The sequence below is a fragment of the Agelaius tricolor genome, unplaced genomic scaffold (assembly GCF_023055355.1).
Source record: "Agelaius tricolor isolate 1412-34295 unplaced genomic scaffold, bAgeTri1.0.p SCAF_9, whole genome shotgun sequence".
Classification (NCBI taxonomy): domain Eukaryota; kingdom Metazoa; phylum Chordata; class Aves; order Passeriformes; family Icteridae; genus Agelaius; species Agelaius tricolor.
The window spans coordinates 41,560,396-41,581,562 of record NW_027269269.1 but is presented as its reverse complement, the minus strand read 5'-3'; the positions used below and the strand labels follow the sequence as shown (position 1 = coordinate 41,581,562).

The 21,167-nt window shown below is 37.1% G+C and overlaps 1 protein-coding gene across 1 annotated transcript in view; it reads left to right on the top strand.

The window, feature by feature from the left end:
- GBE1 (1,4-alpha-glucan branching enzyme 1) overlaps positions 1-21,167 on the top strand; it is a 137,536-nt gene that overhangs the window by 68,462 nt on the left and 47,907 nt on the right. Inside the window, exons 8-10 of the mRNA XM_071433711.1 lie at positions 14,785-14,900; positions 15,629-15,756; positions 20,178-20,276. Of these exons, the coding sequence (XP_071289812.1) occupies positions 14,785-14,900; positions 15,629-15,756; positions 20,178-20,276 (343 nt within the window). The remainder of the gene's footprint in view (positions 1-14,784; positions 14,901-15,628; positions 15,757-20,177; positions 20,277-21,167) is intronic.

The following is a 21,167-nucleotide window of genomic DNA, read 5'->3' as shown; positions in this document are numbered from 1 at the left end:
CCAGAGCTCAGAAACTGCTTTTAACCTTGCTGTCAGTGCTGCAGAAACAGGGCAGCTGCCAGGTGTTGAAGCTTGTGTCTTTGTTCTGGTGTAGGTGGCCTCTTCCCCAGCTTGTCCCTCCACAGTGGGGTGGGTCACCTGAAGCTTTTTTCCCCTTGTCCTGTGGTCCAGCCTGGGGCAGGTATCTCAGGTGCTCTCTTGAATCTAAAACATCCACCTGTGTTTGGATGCTGAGACAGTGGCCTTTTCTGCCACCCAGTGTTTAAATCGTGCATAAACCTTACTCTGTATATTCTGAGGGGAAAAGATCCACTGATTTTGCTTGACTTCAGGATCTGACTCTTTAAAGACATGTTTATCTTGTAACATCTTCAGCAGCTCGGTGTTTAGTTCTTCCTTAAACAGCTGTTATTCACCCAAATTGTTTTTCTTTCTTCTGATTGCCTACTTTGCCAGTCTTTATCTGCCACTGAGGTGATGATAGTAGGTGGAATGAATTGGAACATAAATCTTTCAGAGTTTAGTGTTTGGTTAGTAGGGTACCTGTCTGGGCTCATAATTCTCTAAAAGCAGCTGTTCAGAATATTTCTGGGTTTGTTTTCCTTCAATTCAGTGATGAATTCTAAATATCAGTGGAGGTAAAGACTTGTTGCCTTCTTTGAGAGCATCCCCATGGTTTGTAACAGTTTTCAGGATGAAATGGATTCACTGCTACTCTTTATTGCTTACATCATTAGCATTTTAAATAGATTTAAGTTGATACTCTGGAGTACCACAGTACTAAAGATTCTGGTTTCTTGCCTAATCCTCTTAAGGAAAATTGACACATGAGCAAGAGATACAGACTGCAGATAACACACTGTGTGTGTTCATGCCATCCACCTCAGGGGCCCTTTATTGACACACGTTGGAGAGTGCAAAGATTTGACTGCAAGCTTCATGCACACAAAGGATAGATGGGATTTAAAGGCTGCTAGGACACTCATTGCTGCTGACATGACACCTGAACAGACTCTGCTGGCCAGGCAGGTGTCAGTCAGCTGGGAGAAAGGAGACTGCCACTACTTGTCACAGACCCTTGATGGTGCTGGATAGTCCTCTTCACTATTTTGTGCCTTTCCATGGTCTTCCTTTTGAATCCTAGGGCTCCTAACAAACCTATCTGTAACTTTTTCTTGTCTAGTTCTATTCTAAAGCCTTTTCTGGTTTCTCTCAGGTAAGGAATTTTCTTAGAAGATGAAGCTGTGCAGGTTTTGAGACACAGTTTGGGACACAGGAAGAGGAGAGGGAAAAGCAAGCAGGAGGGGCTTTACCATAATTAGTAAATCATATCCAGTTGACTTCCCAGAGTGTAGGAACTGAAGCTTTTTCTTCTGCAGCTTCTGAGGATTTAGCAAGGTGCAGGTGGCATTCTCCCAGCTGCATTTCCAGTGCCATGCCATGGTTGTCACAAATGTGTTTTCATTGGGGAGAATCTTTGGCCATAATTCCAGCTAGACTAAAGATAATGCAGTGAGCGTTGACAGTGAGAGAGGTTCTCAGTCATGTGATGTCTTTTTGGTATATTGTTGATTCTAGGGTAATTACAATAGAACAAGGATGTAAGCTGTTTTTCATTATGTAAAACATAAAGCTGTGCTGATTTTAATTCATTTCCTGCCAGTCTTCCTGTACCAAATTAGTTTAGGAAAGCTCTGTATTTAAAGATCTGCATAATATGCGTTGGAATTTCATTTGGCTGGCAAAGATTATTTCTTAATGACTGTTTTAAGGAAGCACTGCTTGCAGCATAATAGTGAGATTTTCATTCTTCCCCTCACCCCTCATAAATGTAATTATTTTGATTAAAGATTGTCTTTAAAAACACTGTCTGCCTATGATCCTTAGCTCTCTGCTTCTAATAGACTGGATTTTGATGGTGACTGTGACAGTATAAAAGTACTTTATAAAATTTTCACCTTAAAGACCTTTCATGCCTAAAAATCCTTGTTTCTTTTTGTTTTCTCTTCTTTTAGTCATCATTATAAATGCTAGTAAGCAAACACTTTCAAGTATGGGAACATTGCAGTTTATAAATTGCCTTTTGTGAAGGCAATGATTACTGAAAGCATTCACAGAAGAGATGATACAATAGGAAATTACTGCAATGTAATTGGAAAAATTGAAATAATAGTACAAAAAAGTTTCAGCCATGATCCTATGATTTATACTACATACAGTCGAGACCTGCTGTATAATTGCTTTACTTTTTAATTTTTAAAGTTTTTAATTAAATAAGCTTAATTGTTTTACTGTACTGTACTTTGGTATAACAGACTGAGAAGCTTTAAATCCATAGGTGCTCTAAAACTGAGAGTTTCACATAAGAATCCATGTAGCTTTCTTTGAAGTGTCCAGTTTCCAAAATTACCTCCAACAAAGCATTCAAAGCTTTGTGTGAAGTTTCAAAAATGTAGCTGCACAGAAAGTGGTACAGCAATAAAACAAGATATTGAAATGTGAAGAAAGGCACACTGAAAAGTTGCAGTCAATTGTTCTAAATTTTGTGAGGTAGCACATTTTGAAAAATAGAGGTGACCACTTATAGCCACTTAAATTCAGTCTTATCTTAAATAAATACAGTCACACTTATATGAAGTTGATTATGGTATTTCAATAAATAACTAAAATTAGCTAAGATGCAACACATTGCAGAGAATCATTTTGCATCAGTCTAAATGCAATAATGATCTTGCATTTAGTAATCCACACTTGAATTGACAACTTCTACAGCATTCTTAAGTGATTGCTGCAGCAGTTGACATGAGCAGCATCTGTTGTGAATAGAAGATTTTGCTGGAGAAAAGGCTGATGGTTGTATGAGTTTGAGAAGAATCCACAAGTGAAATAAGGGATGTTGACTTTCTTCTAATAGGGTTTTATCCAAAGAAATTCAAGACTGGAGGAAAATTAGGCATGGTATAGCACATAGCAGGGAAAGAAGAGGGAAACATTAAGACAGTTGTTTGGGATTTTTTGATTCTATTATGTATGTGTTGTATAATGCAGAGATCCACTTGAAATGAATTTTTTGAAAACTCACTGTAAAGAGCATAAAATAAATAACTGAGGAAAAGAAATAAACTAATGGCTATGTCTATAAAGTAGAAAACAATCAAAAATGCTGTAGCATTTCCAAAAGTCAGTAGTGTATGTGTAGCCAATGGATCAGAAATAATCTGCAAGTAATTATGTTAATCTGATATATTACCTAGAGTTTTGAAAGGGATGCCGTGTTTTCTTGAGAGTGGCATAAAGGCAAAAGTTCCTGCCTCTAGAAGGTGATTAGAAGTGGAAATAGAGAGCAATGCATACAGCAGAGCTGGGCAGCCTGCTGCTTCAGGGAGTAGCTGCCTCTGTCCAAACAAATTGCTTCCCACCTGCAGCCACTGCCTGAGATTCAGCTTGGGATGGGACTGTACTGCTGATGACATGCTAAAATTTAGGGAATTTTTATAAGGACATACTCAGCTGTATATGAATGTTTTCTTTAGGGCTTATTTAAATGCCATAATGACTTTGGAGCTGTTGTTATTGAAAGAAATTTTGTTAGAGTTAATACTTAAGAAATTACTGGTGAAATTGTAAAAAAGATTAAAAAATAGTTCTACTGTTCTCTTATAATAGTAATGGATGGACAGCTAGCAGCTTTTGGCTCTGGTCTGGCTGATGTAGTTACACGACAAGTTAGAAAAACTGAAATAGTGTATTATGTCAAACATGTCCTAATGAAGAAGGACGATATTCTATTTAAAGCTTTATCCCTGGGAACAAAGCAAGTTGTTCTATACCAGGTCAGGAAAAGAGTGGTTTGTGGTTTTTGGGGTTTTTTAAAAGCATGCAGTATTTCCATCGCTATTTTCCCCATGGATTTGCTTTGGGTCTCCTTGTTGATAAGGGGGCTAACTCTTTACCCAATATTTGTATGTATCTGTATTACAATTCCTTGTCAGCTCTTGAAAATTGGTATAAAGTTATTTGGAAAAAAAAGAAACTAATTGCCCATTTGATTAATTAATAGTTTAAATAGTTGACACAAGTTTTTCTAAGTTATTCTACTGCAATTAATGAGTTTATTTCAGGCGGAGGAAAGCAAGTGTACAAGTAATACTTTGGAGACCTTACCCCTTGATTTATTTAGTGTTACTACACAATAATTAAGTCCTGTCAAGTGTAGTTTTAAAGATAGTTACATGTGAACTAATAAACAAGAATGGAAAAGCACATCCATAGTCACTACTATGTGCTCTTGTAATTTTTTTCTGTAGGAGACGACTTAATTTGTTCAAACAAAGAGCTGAGAATTAAGTTCTCTGAAGAATTATTAAGTAAAACTATGGATTTTTTTGTATATATAATATATTTAGTCATTGCACAAAGAGTGTTTAACTGAGTATATTTATCAAAAGGCTTCACAATGAAGAGAAGAATTCTCTTTGCGGTCTTTATTTTTTTCTTTATTCCTTTAAGATATGTGAAGAAAGTAAAGTAATGACTGTTGTCACTTTCCTGATTAAATAAACACCTAAGATTGCCTTTTCTTGGCTGCCGGGATTTATGTAAACACCATAGAATTTGTCATTTCATGATGTGGAGTGAGGCCATTTTCCTTTGTCATAAAAAAGAAGAAGTTGGACTTACAGCCTGTGTTTTTAACCCACAAAACTTCAGAGAAATTGGCACTGTTTTTTTTTTTTTTTTCCTCAGTGCTTGAGTCATTAACTTTTTCTCCTCTTGCTGTTTGTATTTAGCAACATTTTGATTGCAATGTAGCCCACCTTTGATTAGCGCATGATATTTTAGAGCACATTTTAGCACAGGCTTATTATTAGCAGCATATTTAAATTTTCTTGGACAGCTCTCCGGTAGAGTGATAAAGAAATTGGTGTCTTTTGAGGAAAGAATCCATTTCTTATTAAACCACAACTGGAAGTTAAATGAGTACAGTATTACAGTTTCATACCCTGACCTTTTGCAAGCAGGTGGAAGCAGTGCTAAATTCCCCCTTGTCTTCCCTCCCTTCCCCTCTTGCCCAAAGGCAAAAGGAAAAAAAAAAAAAAGTGGAAAAAAACCATTTAAGTTACTGTTTCACTGACACCAAGTTGGTCAGGCTGGTAAATAATTAGAATAATAAATAATAACAATAATAAATAGAATTTTTCACACAAAGGAAATGTATGTACTTCACTGGCTTCAAGTGTCAAGTTTGTCTGAATGACATTTTGTGACTGTAAATGTAGCCACAGCTATGGGCCAAAAACATTTCTTATTTTGAGTTATATTGTTTAAATATAGCAGATTTATTTTCATTTATTTAGTTTTAAATGGACCAAGCTTGGACATTGAGAAACAAGTTCTAAAAGTTGGAGTTTAAGGAACCAAATAGCATAATCTTTGAAATGCTATATGTACAGGTCTTTTTAGGAATAATGACTCAGTGAAATTTACTTTTTCTTGTTGAAATTTAACTCTTGCCTTTAAGATTTCATAGATAGAAACTATGTTCGAATAATTGGTGAATTGGAGTGATTAGTCAGTCAAACACTGGAGGAAAAAATATCCCAAAATATTTCCATTGTTGTTTCTCCCCATTTTCTGATGTGTTTTGTGTTTATTACCCAGGATTTTTAGACTGTTCACTACCCTGAAATATAAAATTCTGTATTTTTCTTCCTACAAGTTAGGTAGGGGCTTATAACTTTTCTAGGGTGGATGTTTAAGTCCTGTAGGTGATTAACAAAGTGAATGCTTTTTGGAGAGGGGAAAAAAGTCAACTACAAAACACTAAAATTTACATTATGAATGTTTCCAGGCTTCCTTTGCCACCACCTTCTTGCATAAGGGCATTGGAAAAGATGAAAATCTACTTTGACTTTGTTGTAAGAAATTTCAAGGTAATTACTTTGTCATTGGGTTAATTGGGGAGGAAACTGAAAGTCTGTCAGGAAATGGGAAACAGCTTTCAGCTGGATGTTCTTTCTAATCCTTATCCAGCTAACAAATTGGCTGAAAAAGGTAGTGACTTACAGAAAGTAGTTCAAAAGAGCATTTTTATAAACTCATTCACTGTGTACTGGAAACAGGAAATGTTTTGTAGGTTTCACCAACAGTTGCTCTTAGCACAGAGCCATCCTCACCCAAACTTGAAAAACCAGAAACGTTTGATTAGAGTCTGAGGCTTGAGCAACTCATTTGCCAGCAGTACTAGACTATCAATATATGTAAGGGCAAACTTGTTTTAAACTATTTCTGAGAATCTTAGCTTTAGTTTTTTCTTTGTGTTCTGTCCCGGTCTAGACAACAAAACTTGTTTTCTATAATATTCTGAATTTTCCATATCAGATATATTTTGATTAGAAGTCGCCAGCATTCTGCTTCCACATAAGCCAGGGTCAGTAATACTTGCACTGAAATATGATCTGAAATAGAGGATATCTGTAGTAGGTAAATAGTTGATTTCATTTCAGTTAAAAATCATGGCATTTCAGTAAAAAACCTTAGTGTTAAAAATAAAAACGTATTTCCAATGCATGAAATATATTGGTAGATTAATATTTCCAAATGGAGATCAGTAACAGTAGTGTCCCTAAGGAACTTATTGGGACTGAACTTTGTGGATGGCACCAAACTGTGTGGTGTGGTTGACTGGCTTGAGGGAAGGGATGCAGCACAGGACACAGGTAGCAGGACATGGGACAATGGTTTTAAACTGGAAAGGTAGATTTAGATCATAAGGAAGGACATAAGAACAAAACTTTTCATGGAGAGACTGATGAGACACCAAAGAGATTGTCCAGAGAGGCTGTGGATGCCTCATCCCTAGACATGTTAAAATTCAGGTTGCACAGGACTCCAGACTGGTGATGTCTCTGCCCGTGGCAAGGGGGTGTGTTAATATAGTTATTTTTGTCTCACAATACAACAATTACATTGTAGGTATTTATTCCAGACATGATGCAAATAATAATTTTGCCATGTATTTTACTAAGCAAAGCTATAGTCACAATCTATCATAAATGTGTTTATTGTTCTCATATTTATCTTCATGAAGTACAAATTATATGGTTGAAATGACAGTATCTAGTAAGAAATTGAGATTAAAAACTAGGTGTCTTTGAATACAAACCTGTTCTTCAGGTCTCTTAGATGAAAAAGTATTTATGAAACATACTGAAAGTGTATTTGCAAGTTCACAACTCTATTGGCACAGCCCAGTCGGAGCCAATATCTTAAATCACATTTTTGAATAATGTAGCTTCAAAAAGTGCAGCAAAGAGAGAAATACCATGCTGTGCTTAAGGATGGATTCCTGTTTAATATGAACCCTGTACTTGAGATCTACTGTGCTGGTTTGTGGAAATGCAACAGCTTTGCATTCTGTGCTTCCTCAAAGACAATGGGGACTGCTGCATGTCTTGGTCAGCTTTGCCAGGTGGCTGCTTCCCCTTGCAGATTCCCTGAATCTTGTGCTGGGGATGATCTAAGACAATCTTCAGGCTCTTCGAGCTTTCCACTGGAAGTGTTTTTCTGTGAAGGTAATAATTAATTGTACAAACTTTTCTGCCCTCCATGCCACAGTCTGTCACGTAACTGAGCAGTCTCATCCCACAGTGATGAGAACAGTTCCAAAAAGGAACATTTTGGACTGTATCCACAGCAATTGCTGATGCTGAGGATAAAATCTGAAAGCATGAGAGGAAGTAATCTAAGACTTGTAGTAGCTAATATACAGAGTGAACTTCCCTTAGCCCCTGCTTCCCCAGGGTTAGAAATCAGTAGATTGCCATTCAAGACATGGAGTTAGTATCTCAGATGCTTCCTGTGCTGTCTGTACTGGATGATGACTGATAATGAACACTTAGACTCATCTTAAAATTTCCTTATCCTTCTCTAGATTTGGCATTGCTACCAACAGCCTGTTTGGGATGAAGGGAAAGATAGACTTTCAGTCAATAAAATACAGACAGGCAGCTAAGTCTTCAGGGACTCAGTGTGCTGGACTCTGAGGGTCTAAAGTAGAAAGATATTCAGATAATATCTTCTGAGGTGGTGTCCTAGGTTGGTAAAATGCACGAGTTTGCCCCTTTTTCAGTTTTCTTTATATGGTACTAACTCACATTCCTTATGAGGTTGATTTTGCTATGTAAACATAAAAGCACCTGCCATGCTTTGTTGCTTGAGGATTAAAGTTTTGATTTGGGAATTTCAAGATAATTACTTAAATAATTTGTAGTAGGATGTAAATACTTGAATGGTAGATTGATAATGTATTGTACAAGGTATCATGGTATAGATGAACTTGAGCCTCACACCACTGCAGCAACTGAGATTTGCCATCATCTGTACACAGAGAAGACTTTTGAATCATCAGTGCTCTCTAACTTTTAGGAAAAACAGATATTTGATGATCTCTTAGTACTATTCCTGGAATTTTCTCAGAGGCAGAGGTCTGGCCTTTCTTCACTTCTCTAGTGCTTTTATTTTGGGTTTTCCAAAATGTTCTCTTTTGTGAAGAATTCTGCTTCTTAGCTGCTTAAATAACTGTTGCTATTCTATTAGCTATTCTATTAGCATTAGAAAAAAAATGCACCTGAATTCAAATTAAACCAGTTTGAATTTGCATTTTGAAGGTACAGGCATGGTATGAATGCTTTAAGAATTTTTGTGTGTGAAACCGACACCTTCTCAGTGTCCCTTTGAAGTCACTTGGGTGAGCATAAATTAGGGAACCAGTATTTTAAAGTAAAAAAATGAAATTAGGTTTACAGAAAGCACTGTTTCAGGCTTTTAATAAGATGGTTTTGAGAAAGCAAAGCTTAAAAATGTTAACAACTGGCCAGGTAGTTAATATTTTTCTCACAGTAATGAAATGAATTGATTTTGAGCGTAGTTTTGTTGATTTTGTTTTCCTATATAGGGAATAAATAAAGTTGAGGATAATTGTTGTCTATTCTTACACATATATAGTAGCATACTATTTCAGGGGAGAAAAAGCACCTCACAACAAAGCAGTTAAATCTCCCTTGACACTTGATCCTTTACCAGTCCCCATCTCAACTCTGGTGCTGTTTTCTGGGTAGAGTTCAGGATAGTGATCTGTTTAAAACCAAGTCACCTGACATGTAATACTTTGTAGCTATTTGTGCACTACATTTTGACTTATTTTGAAAGCAAGCTCAGTGTTGAACAATAAACTACTGTTCAATTAAGGAAATCATGAATTGCATTAAATTGTATGCAAATTCTGACAACACACCTTTAAAGCTGTGATTTAGTTTTATTTTGTAGAACAGCAAATTTTGTTTGTTAATTTGTGGAGTTGATTATATGACCAAAGAAACTTAATATTGTCTATGAAGTTTATTTTGGGAGAACAGAATTTTAAATAATCTCACAGATTTTTATTTTATAAGTGTATAATTTACTTGGGTAGAATATAAGTGGGATGCTAATTTATTGAAATCGTAGCTGAAATCCATGTAGGCTTTATCAGCTTTTTAAAAGAGTTTTGTAATATTTTTTGGTACTTTCTTTATTTTAAAATGTGTATGCCCTGCAGGCTTTCTTAAAACTGAGGTAATTGTCTTCAGTACTTACTTGGTTTTTTTTTTCTTTTCTATTTACCTCAGGAAGCCCACTGAGCAAAAAGCATCAAGAGTATTAAATTTCATTACAATAAGTACCTACCTGCTTTGCCTCCAAGGCTGTTCTTATATTCACATTTTGCAGGACATAACCTTTGCTGAGTAGTATCTGAATTATCACTTCCATTTTATAGGGCAGATAAGTGAATGCCTTATTTGACACTAGTTTACTCTTACCAAGTCTGGATAGGACTAGCCATAAAAATGTTGGCCTAGGACAGTGCTGCTTACTTGTAGGTTATTTTAAACCCTTATATAGTCCATAGTTCATTTGAGGAGAAAATTTTTTTGTGCAAATGGCATTTCAGGAAGGTCATGTGAATATATTCATAAGCATGTTTAATTCACTGGCAAAATCTGAGAGAGAATTGGTGCAGAATTAACCTGCACAATTTTAAAATGAGGTGTCTTTTCAAAGCATTGATCAAATGTCTAAGCCATCAAAAATTGGGAAATTCTTGTTTCACCTTGCTGTATGGCACTGCTTAGTGCCAACAGGGGAAGTAGAATTTTAGGTGGAAAAAAGTTAAAATACTTTCATGAACACTTCAGAACTACTGGTTCTATATGAATAAACAATGTGCCTAGTTCTAAGAATTCATTTTGCCAAAGTAATTATTGAATGTAAGTCTATAAGTTTAATAAATGCATAGGGCTGTTATATTGTTTACAGCATATTGAAAAAAAAGTGCTTCCTCCCTAGGTAGCAGTGGATTTATGATGATCAGGATTAATGGTGGCAGAAGGGCTGTTGTCTGGTGTGGCACTCTACAATTCCAATTTTAACTAAATTGGAAAACCCTCTGCATCTTCAAAGCTGCTGCTCTTGTTCACTCTCAAAACAAACCAAACCAAACAAGCTGCATTAATAACCAGTGGTCTGCTTATTAGAATTTTTAAATAGAAAAGTGTAAATATATAAAATATAATGTGGATTATGTAGAATATAGATTATTATTGTTGTAATTTGTTTATTTATTTATTTATTTGTAAAGCCAGACTGCTTCTCCTGTGAGGAATAGCTGAGGGAACTCAGACTATTTAGTTTGGAGAAAAGAAGGTTCAGGGGAGACCTTACTGGTCTCTACAACTTCCTGCCAGGAGGGCGTAGCATGGTGGGGTGGGTTTCTTCTCCCAAGCGGCAAGTGATAGGACAAGAGAACCTGGCCTCAGGATTATATATCAGGAAAAATGTCTTCACTGGAAGGGTGAGCCTGTGTGACAGGCTGCCCAGAGGAGTGGTGCAAGAACCATCCCTGGCAGCATTTAAAATGTGTGGATGTGGCACACACAGGGACATGGCTTAGTAGTGAACGTGGTGCTGTTAAGCGTTGTGCTCAGTGATCTCAGAGGTCTTGTCCAACCTAAACCATTCTATGATTATGCATATAATATTGCATATTTGTCTGTGGTTTGTGAAGAATTGGAGTTTTGCCCACAAAAAGGCACAGAAGTAATTGTGCAACCCTGCATCCAATTAATTTGCAACTATTAACTTTATTAGACCGAATGCCAATTTCTTTGTTTGGCAGTCTTTTGGTTGAATTTAAGCCAGTCAGCTGTTGAAATGTTTGGGGATAGTTTGAGAAATAATGTTTTAGTAATTCAGTGCTCCTATGTCTTAAGTTAATTAAACACTGAGAACTGAAACAGGCATATCCTCATAAAAGTCTAGATTCTTATAAGGTCAGCAGTTCTCCAATACATAGTAATAAATGCAATTCCTGGAGGTCAACATTAATATGGTTCAAAAATTACATCTTCAAACTGTATTAGGCACAGCCAATAGTATTTTTTGTCCATAGTGACAAAATTAACTGGTTTAAATGGATTCCATGCATCTAAATAGTTCATGTTCATCATGGACTGGAATTTAAAATGCTTATGGTGAATCATTATTTTGTTTTTTTTTTTAGTTTAGAGGAAAAAAGTAAATAATGAGTATGTCTTATAAGCGATTTCACAGGTTTTCTGCTGACCTAGTATAGGAAAGTTGTTAAATGTCTTATCACCTTATGAAACTAGGTCATCTAGGGTAGATGTGCTCATTCCACTTTTTCAGACAAAAAAATCTGGTTTTAATAAATGAGCTATGGGCTCCAAGAGTGAAGGGAAAAAAATTCAGCAATACTTCTCTGCAAAGACCTTCTTTGTTTTGAATGTCTGAGTGAATTCTGAGTTAGATTTCTTACACTGTAAATCATTCTGTTCCTTAATGATGATACAGAAAAGCTACATAATAGCCTGTCTTTGGTCATGCATGCAATGAAAGAGCTTGCTTAATTTTGATATATGCAAAAATGTGAGATTTTTAGGATAGAACTTAAGATATGGGTTTTTTCCAGAAGAAATGACATTCCTAATGAACGCTATCCTGTTTCCATATCTGTCGGTAAAATACAAGAATGAACTGTTTTAGAAATGCTCCTGAATTACTGCTTCTGTGGTGGTTGTATCTCAATAATGCCTCTTCAATTTTTGCCTCTGCTGGCTTTCTGCAAAGTTATTTGTTCTGTCAACTTCTATGTCTAATATTGCTGCTCCCATGAACAAATTGACTTGGATGAAAAAATGAACCTCTGTATGGTTTGTGTGATTTGCATGTCTCAAAAAATCTTTTATTCTGGTTCATGTTTTGGAGCTGTGTAGTTATCTCTCTACAATTCAATATGGTTGCTAGTACTTGATATACTTCTTAAAAATGATCCTAAAGCTGATTTTTGTCCAAGTTTAGACTAAAATCACAGATTAAATGATTATATATTTATTTATTTATTTATGGTCTTCTCTCCCATGTGCAATCAGATGCTTGGAAAACATCTGCTGCTCCTACTCAGGTTTTTGATCTCATAAATTTTCTAACTAATACTTTGGTGCAACAAATTCATCTTGTTTGTTTTTATTGTTGTCGCTTTTTCATCTAAAAGTCATTACAATTTATGTTCATGCTGGTTCTCCATCTTTTCCCAAAGATCAATCTTCAATGCCAGCAATGGTGGAAAAAAATTACATTTGTTATCCATTTTGAGACTTTTGTGTATGTTTTACAAATGTAAAAATCCTCTTCACCATCTTAAGGACTTTAGGGTTATAAAGTCAAGATGTTTGTAATGACAGGAAATAACTTTTAAGTCTGGATAGTGCTTGTAGTAATTAATGTACTCTTTGTGCATGCATTATCCTAATTCTGTGTGAGATACTATTTTTATTTGCGAAAATGCTGTGCTCTTTTCTCACAGTATTTAGCTTGCAGGAAATAGCTTTCTGTGAATTTCATGCTGAGTCAGAATAAGATACAGCAAACGTTTGCACAAAATTGCTTTTTTGTGACCAGTTTGCCAGTTTGTAGGACTTTTGATACTTTCCTATCCCTTGCAATATCAGAGCAATCTCAATCTTTTCCATTCACTGCAAACCATCTCACCTGAGAAGTAATAAATATATGAAAGGTTCTTCAGAAAAGCTCCTGAGATCTTCCTAGTGTCATGTTAACTTGTGAATTGGATGATTTGAAGCAGGGGAGTGTAGCAATGGAACAATAACCAAAAAAATCTTGCCATGTAATGCATTCCCAGGAAAGGTGTTGAACTGAGGGAATTCACAGTGAGCTGATTCACATTTCCTAAATTTGGAGGTTTTGAATTGGTAGTAATTCTATCTTTATATGCACAAGTGTGTATTTCTGTGCAGTGCATGCAGAAAGAAGGGGAAATATTAAAATTCTATGGAAGTTAATAAGAATTGGATACCTTAGTGAGATCAGGATTTGACTTTATAGTGTGTCCATAGCCTCTCCTCTTTTCTTCTAATACCACTTACTCAGGACTTAAAGCATCCTTCATATGAAGAAGTTTTTTGGAGGAAGGAAAGTGGTAACATTCGTTTGTCAAAAATGGAGTTTATTCCTTGTGTCATAATTTCTCCCTGAAATTGCTGTTTCTGATGTCTGTTAAATGAAATGTAGGAAGGGTCCCCTTCATTACCCTATGCCTACCATGTGCATAGGTAAATTGTGGTGTGGTTTGTGCAGCATTACCTGTTCTGTCTCACCCAGCAGAGGGTGGCTGGAGAGACTGCCTGCTCCTGGCCTTTTATCTGAACAGAAACTTGATAGGAAGTGGGGTTTGTAGCTATGCTGTCTTGGGAAATTGGTTAGAAAGAAATCGTAACATTGGCAAGTGTTGAAGATGTGAACAAAACCAGTTTCACTTCATCTTGTGTTGGCTGATTGAGATGGGTGAGGTCTGCAGAACTGTGGCTTGCAGGAGATGCACATGAGGGTGTCAGAGAGGGATGTGCTGTGGAGGGTGAACAGTAGAAACAAGGTGTGGGTGTCTTTGGAAGCTACAGAGACCAATGCCCAGGGAGAGGAGGTGATGAATACTAGGAAAACTGTTCATGAAACTATTTTATTCCTTAATATCAAAATCTGTTCATGACTGTTTCCACATACTTGTTCATTTTGGAAGCCCTTTTATATTTTGATTCCATCTCCATGCTTTGTGTATGTGTGTGTGTTATACCACATTCCTGATGTTCTGAACTTCAAAATATACCTCCTCAGCTTTCCCTTGGTTTAGTTTTTAAATGTGTAAATTTGCAACATAGTAGGTGATTTGGTATTCTACTGGTGACATGTGTTTTGTCATTAATTGGGAAGGGCAGCTTTTCAACAGCAATTATGCCTAAAAAATGCTATAAATCCATAAAATGTTGGGGAGAAGTTCTTGCTATTAAAATTTTATTTCCTTTTCTATAGCATCTTTTCCCACAGAGAGTAACAATCTTCAGAGGGGGAAAGGAAAATTACACCAGCAAGTATGGGTAGTAAAATACAGTATATGTGTTCAGACACTACCCTGTTAGATGTCTATGTAGATGAGAGTTTTTACTAACCTCCTATCTCCAGTCTTAAGATTTTGTGCCATAAAAAGGCAAAGAGTTAAAGACAAATCTTTTAGGAAAGGTTAATGAAAAACAGGGAAGAAGTCATTAAACCAATAAAATGTTCAGTACAAGTACCACATATGCAAGTAGAGGACATGGTATAAGGAACTCTAGTTGGTCCCAAGGTTTTTAAAGCTTAATAAATGTATTTCAGCTGGGAAGTCCTGAGATTCCTTCTGTCTAATTTGAGGATGTGGATTGAAGACTATCGCTTTGATGGATTCCGGTTTGATGGCGTTACATCTATGTTGTATCACCACCACGGCATTGGTGAGCCATTTGTCAGCTCTGATCTCAGCCCTCCTGGTGCAGCTCTGTTCTTCTAAAGTTCACTGCTTCTCAGGGGGGAAAAGGGGTTTAGCACAGGAGCTAGAGGGGCTTGTTGGTAGAGATGGGAAAGGGACAAAAGCAGGCTTGCTAGTGATGAGCAATGGGATGGCACAACCAAAACTTGAGGATGGAAGCATTAGGAAGATCCTTCAATCTGCTCTGCAAGGTGTCAGCTGTAACAAACCATACTGGAAGTGTTTCTGTACCAACACACATATGAAGAACAAAAAAGAAGAGCTCAAAGCTTTAGCCCAGTCCCAGGGTTTTGACATGATTGGCATAAGGAAAACTGGTGGGATGAGTCCTGTGGCTGGAGTGCCACAGTGGATGGCTGGATGGGAGCACAACACAGCTGGCAAAGGTGTGAAGAAGATTCCTAAACAGGTTCAGAAGATTCCTAAAACACCTGGATGATGCAGGGTGTGATTCTGGGGCATAGTCTTGTGCAAGGCCAGATATTGGACTCTGATCTTAATGGATCTCTTCCAGCTCAGGATATTCTGTGAATGATCAAAAAAATCCCAATTTGCCAATTTTCTTGCTTTGTTGCTATGAGGATAGATCGAAAATCATTAATACGTTCTGTGCTTATAAAATGAAATATTGAGTGAAATATGTGTTCCTAGATAAAACTTGACCCTGGCTTTTAAAACTTCTTGTCTTATTAGGCACAGGGTTCAGTGGAGATTACAATGAGTATTTTGGCCTACATGTGGATGAAGATGCTTTGTGTTACCTGATGCTTGCCAATCACATGATTAATACCTTGCACCCAGAATGCATAACCATAGCAGAGGTAAGATCATTTTGCCATCCTCAGTGACATTAATATTGATTAGTTTGCTTTAGGATGTGAATTTCCTGTTAATTATCAAGTCACGCTTTGGGTACTCAAGCAGTGACACGAGCTGAAAAATATTAATTAGTGGGCAGACTTTGCCTGCTGGGAAAAAACAACCTGAATATGCACTCTGGGAATTTTCTCAGCATTAATAGATTATTAATTAATGTGGCAGTTTCTTTTTCTTTTTTTTTTCCTTCATCACCTTGAACTTGTAATGAGAATTGTTTTTATTAGTTTATTGCTTGTGCATGATAGCCATTTGTCAGTAGTGCTCTGTGGTGCTAAAAATTAACAGCCCTAGTGATCTTTTGCATATTTTGAATTATATTGGTATATCTGACAATTACCCTTCAAATTAAATGCAATAAACTTATAGATGTTAAATATATAGGGTAATTAAAATTTATTATTAAGTTTCTCCAGGTTTCTAAAGGAGTAAATAGACTATATTACTTGAGTTGATTGAGGTAAATTTTTTTGACTGAAAAATGTTTCTGGCACATGGAGCTTTTAAGAGTATGAAACAGCAGAGCGTTCAAAATTCTAATTTTCACTATTATTTTCTTTATCCAGAAGAAAAATCATTTAAACATAGAGGATTCTTTTCTCTTATCATCTTTAAATAATTCATTTTGTTTAGAGGAAAAAGTGATATCTATCTCATACCATTAGAGACTATATGGATTTCTAATAAAATGGTTTGTGATGCTTAAGAGTTCTCTATCTTCAGGAAGCAAAATACTGCTTTACTTAATTTCTTATTTATAGTAAAGTCTTCTATCATAGACAATCACTGCTAAGAGCTCAATGACAAGATACCAAAACAGCATCTGGGGAGCAATCAGTAGCAAACTGGAGGTGGTTTCATTGAGCTGTAGGCTTATTTGAAATTAAATCAATTAATTTTCTAGGTAGGCTTGGATTATAAGCATTCCTACCAAAGAATTTGAATTTAGTTGTCTTGTATTACCTGGCCTAAGGATTCCTTTTTTTTTTAATAAGATGTGTCTTCAGTTTCTCATGCTTAAGTTGAGAGTGCTTCTTTTTCAATACATAATTTTCTGCCTCGGGAAGTCGCTACATGAATCATAGAATTGATCAATGTGCTTCATGGTTAAAGGAGAATTTCAGAATGAGAAACTATTGACATAATTGAAAATTACAAAAGGCAGTGAAGAATGTCTGCTTGCCTACAGAATCAGTGCCATGTGAGAAAAATGTTTTTCTCTGGCCATAACTAATGATATATTCCCTAATTAATGTAATTAATTGATGATTTTACAGCTTTTTAATATTCTGTATATTCACTGTCTTAGTAATTGCTAATTTTTTAGGTGTTACTGAGTATACACTTGTTTTTAATTTTGGTCTTCCAAATAAAGCGGTGATTAAAGTTCTTTATAATGGGAAGAAAAAATGCTAAGTAAAATTATGTCGTGCCTGAAGTATTATAGACACAAACAGGCAAAGAAACAGTATGTTGAGGTTTCTGTTTTTGTATGCAGCTCTTCTCAAACCTGGTATGAACAAATGCTTTGAAATTAGCTGTTTAATTGTAGCATAATAGAATGGCCTGGGTTGGAAAGGAACTTAAAGTATCATCAAGTTCCAACTCCCTGCTGTGAACAGGGACATCTTACACTAGGCCAGGTTGCTCAGAGCCCCATCTAATCTGGCCTTGAACAGGTTCTCTGGGCAACCTGGGCCCAGCCACCCTCACAGTAAAGACTTTCTTCCTAATATTTTATCTAAACCTCCTCTCTTCCTATTTGAAGCCATTCCTCCTTGTCCTATCAATACATATGCTAGTGAAATGTCCTCTGTGTTATTCTTGTAGGCTCCTTTCTGGAGCCACTGGAAAGCCACAATTAGGTCACCACAAAGGCTTTTATTCTCAGGCTTGAACAATCCCAATTCTCTCATTCTTTCCTCATAGCAGAGATAGTCTACCCCTGATCATCTTCATGGCCCTCCTCTGAACTGGGTCCAGCAGGTCCCTGTCCTTCCTATGCTGGGACCCCAGAGCTGATGCAGCCCTGCAGGTGGGGTCTCAGCAGAGAGGGGCAGAGGGGCAGAATGCCCTCTCTCTCCTGCTGCTCACTTTGGACACAGCCCAGGATAGACTTGGATTTCTGGGCTGCAAGAGCACACTGACAAGTCATGTTGAGCCTCTCACTCACCAGCACCCCCAAGTCTTTCTCAGTGGCTGCTCTGGATCTGTTCACACCCACCTCTGGATCTGGTTCAATCTCTGGTTGCCCCAACCCAGGTGCAGCCCCTGGGACTTGCGTCTTGCTAAACCTCATGAGGCTCCCATGGGCCCACTTAAACTGGTTCCAATACAGACACTGAGAAATGTGATTCCTGTCTGAATCCAGCATACATGCCCATTCTACAAAACCCCCAACATTTTGGCAGTGACACCAGCCATGGAGCAATGTATGAATAGACTCAGTCCATCCATTTCTTTCAGTGTTACTGCCTTCAACTAGAATTAGAGAAAAAGGCTTCTGCCTCAGCTTCCCTTACCAACTGTCTCAAGGTCCTGAAGTCCTTTTTGATTCCCCTTGGATCACATGTTGTCACTTCATTGCCCCCTCTGTGGAAGATCAGTACCGTGTTGTAGTCTGAGGGCTGTACCAGGCTAGGAGGTTTCCTGGTGGAAGTGCATCTGATCTACTCAACAAACTATTTATGGTTATTTATTTTATTTTTTGTGTGTGTCTAGTTAAAATTTGTAGACATAGATATGAATGCTGTTAAATTTGGAATTTTACTTCCCGAAAATCTGGCTTTAATTATTTTGATTTAAGTAGATAGGACTTGCTTAAATCTCAGACTTTGACATCCTCCAGACTGGCATCATAGCATTACAGAAAAAGGCTTTTGTTTCATATCATCATGTCCTGTATAACCTAGAGACCAAGAGACTGTGTCTGTCCTTTCAGACTAATTTAGGAAAGTTTTGAAATTTTTATCACATCTAAAACCCTGTAAAAAATTTACACTTGTCTATGTGTTTTTTACAGCCTGTGGAATGTGGACACAGTTTTCTGTGTGATCCTATGGCTGCTAACTGAGGGAGGATAATTCCCTCCTTTGATCTCCTGGCTGTGCTGCTCACACAGCCTGGGATGTGCTGGCCATCCCTGCTGCCAGGCCTGGCTGCTGGCTGAAGCTCAGCTTGCTGCTGGCTCACAGCCCCAGCCCTTTCTCCCCAGCAGAGCTGCTCCCCAGCCTGGCTGGCCCAGCCCCTATGGATGCAGGAGGTGGCCCAGCCCAGGGTCAGGATTAGCTTGGTGACATTCTGACATTCTGTGTGACATTTCTGCTGATTGATTCCTCCAGCCAGTCTCTCTGGATGGCAGCCCTGCCTTCCACCCCTGGGATGCCATCCATGAGCTTCCTGGTGATCTGGTTGATCTCTTCCCTTATGTCCATCTGTGTATGCCTGTGTATGTGTATGACTTGAAGCATAAATGTCTTTATTCACTATTCCAGTGCAGCAATTGGATTGAAAACTGGATTGAATCCAGCAAATCAGAATGAGCTTCCTAATTAAGCCCTGGTTCTAGTCAGTATTAATTCCATAAATTCTCTTGTGTAGATGCAAGAGGCGTTTGTTAATCCATAGCTGCTGTTAGTGAGACACCATTCCCCCACAAAAGTTACTAAAATTGAGTGCTGATGGATATTTTGCAATTATTGGAGACTTGTATTTTTTGTTCAGATAACTTTAGAAAAGAATGCTGCATGATAAAATTGCCTAACAACATGGTGAAATTAATATTTTGGGAACGTGGAATTACAAATTTAAGAATAGTCAGCATCCATTAATATGAAACTGGAAAATTATGCAGTAAGACCATGTCACATTCCAGGACTAGCTGGATCAATAGGTTTGGTTTTGATTAAAAAAATAGAGATTGTATTTTTCTTCCTTAGTGCGCTTTATATTTAACCTTTTTTTATGCCATTCCTTATGCAAAATATCAATAAACAAAATGAAGGTTTAATTTGTCTTTTGTTGACGCTGTACTTTCTATTGATTACTTGGAGCTCAAGAGAGCTAATTATTTCAAACTCTGCATCTACTGAGGTCTCTTCCCATTTAAATATTTACTGTATTAAAGTATTCTGAGGCAGCGTATTTGATGAGAAAAGTCATAATGCTTTTCTCTGTAACTTTTGCATTCAAACAGCACATCTGGGTGTAGTAATAGCCGACTTAAATTTATTCTGTTCTCCTTTAAACCAGGTCAATCTGTGAAGCTGCTTTTGGAGTGTTTGTCTATCAGGATTACTGGTGGGAAATATGCAGTGCTATTTGCAGTACTGTGGAAATGATTTTGTGGGTGTTTCATCTTTTCCAGGATGTTTCTGGAATGCCAGCTCTCTGTCGGCCTGTGGCAGAGGGAGGAGGGGGCTTTGATTATCGACTTGCCATGGCCATTCCAGATAAGTGGATACAGGTGAGGACTTCTTAAAAAAATACATCCTGCTCTTCCAAGTGGGATGTTTCTCTGTCAGTGCATACACATAAAACCTTCTGAATCCTGCTGACAAGTTTTGCTTTCTCTTATGTTAATGTGCTATTGAAATAAATTCTGACAGGCTTGAGCACAGGTATTAGAGGCTGAAATGAGAGCTGTCAGATGTTATGAACATTTCAGGTGAGCAAGTTCAGGAGCTGGGATTCACATTCCAGCTGATAATTGTTTTCTTAATACAATACACATAAGCTCAATTTCTCTGAAATGACCTGTGCCTTGCAACAGCTGTAGAATGTGTAATCTATATTGAATGTGAACAGGTAGATAAAAAGTTAACCATATGCATATAAATATATAAAAACAAACAAACAAATCACTCCAAAAACATGCACTAAACCCTCCTGATGCTGGGCATAGAAATTGCCATTGAATATAAATAGACCTGAAAGTTTAAGCAAAGTAATTGTAGGTGAATTACACAAACACCTGCAATTGGTACGGGGGGTTACAAAACTGAATAATGCAAATCTGTAATAAATTCTGACTACACTAAGGATTTTTATATCACCTTTTCCTTAATATAGAGAATCAAAAGAAAAGGCATAAACACTAAATGATCTGAAAAGGCTTCTAGTGATGTTTTAGAGAACATTTTTCAGTTAGATAGAATATTGCACCCAAATCCTTTGGGATGTCACGATGATCTGAAAACAATAAATGTTGTGTATGACCATTAATGCTTCAATAAATACAGTATGGAGCTAAGAATAATAACAAAAAAATTAGCTTACCTTCAGCATCTTTCAATTTTGTAACTAGGAGGTAGAGGGACAATTGAAAAACAGATTTCAAGCCTCTTTTCAGAAGACA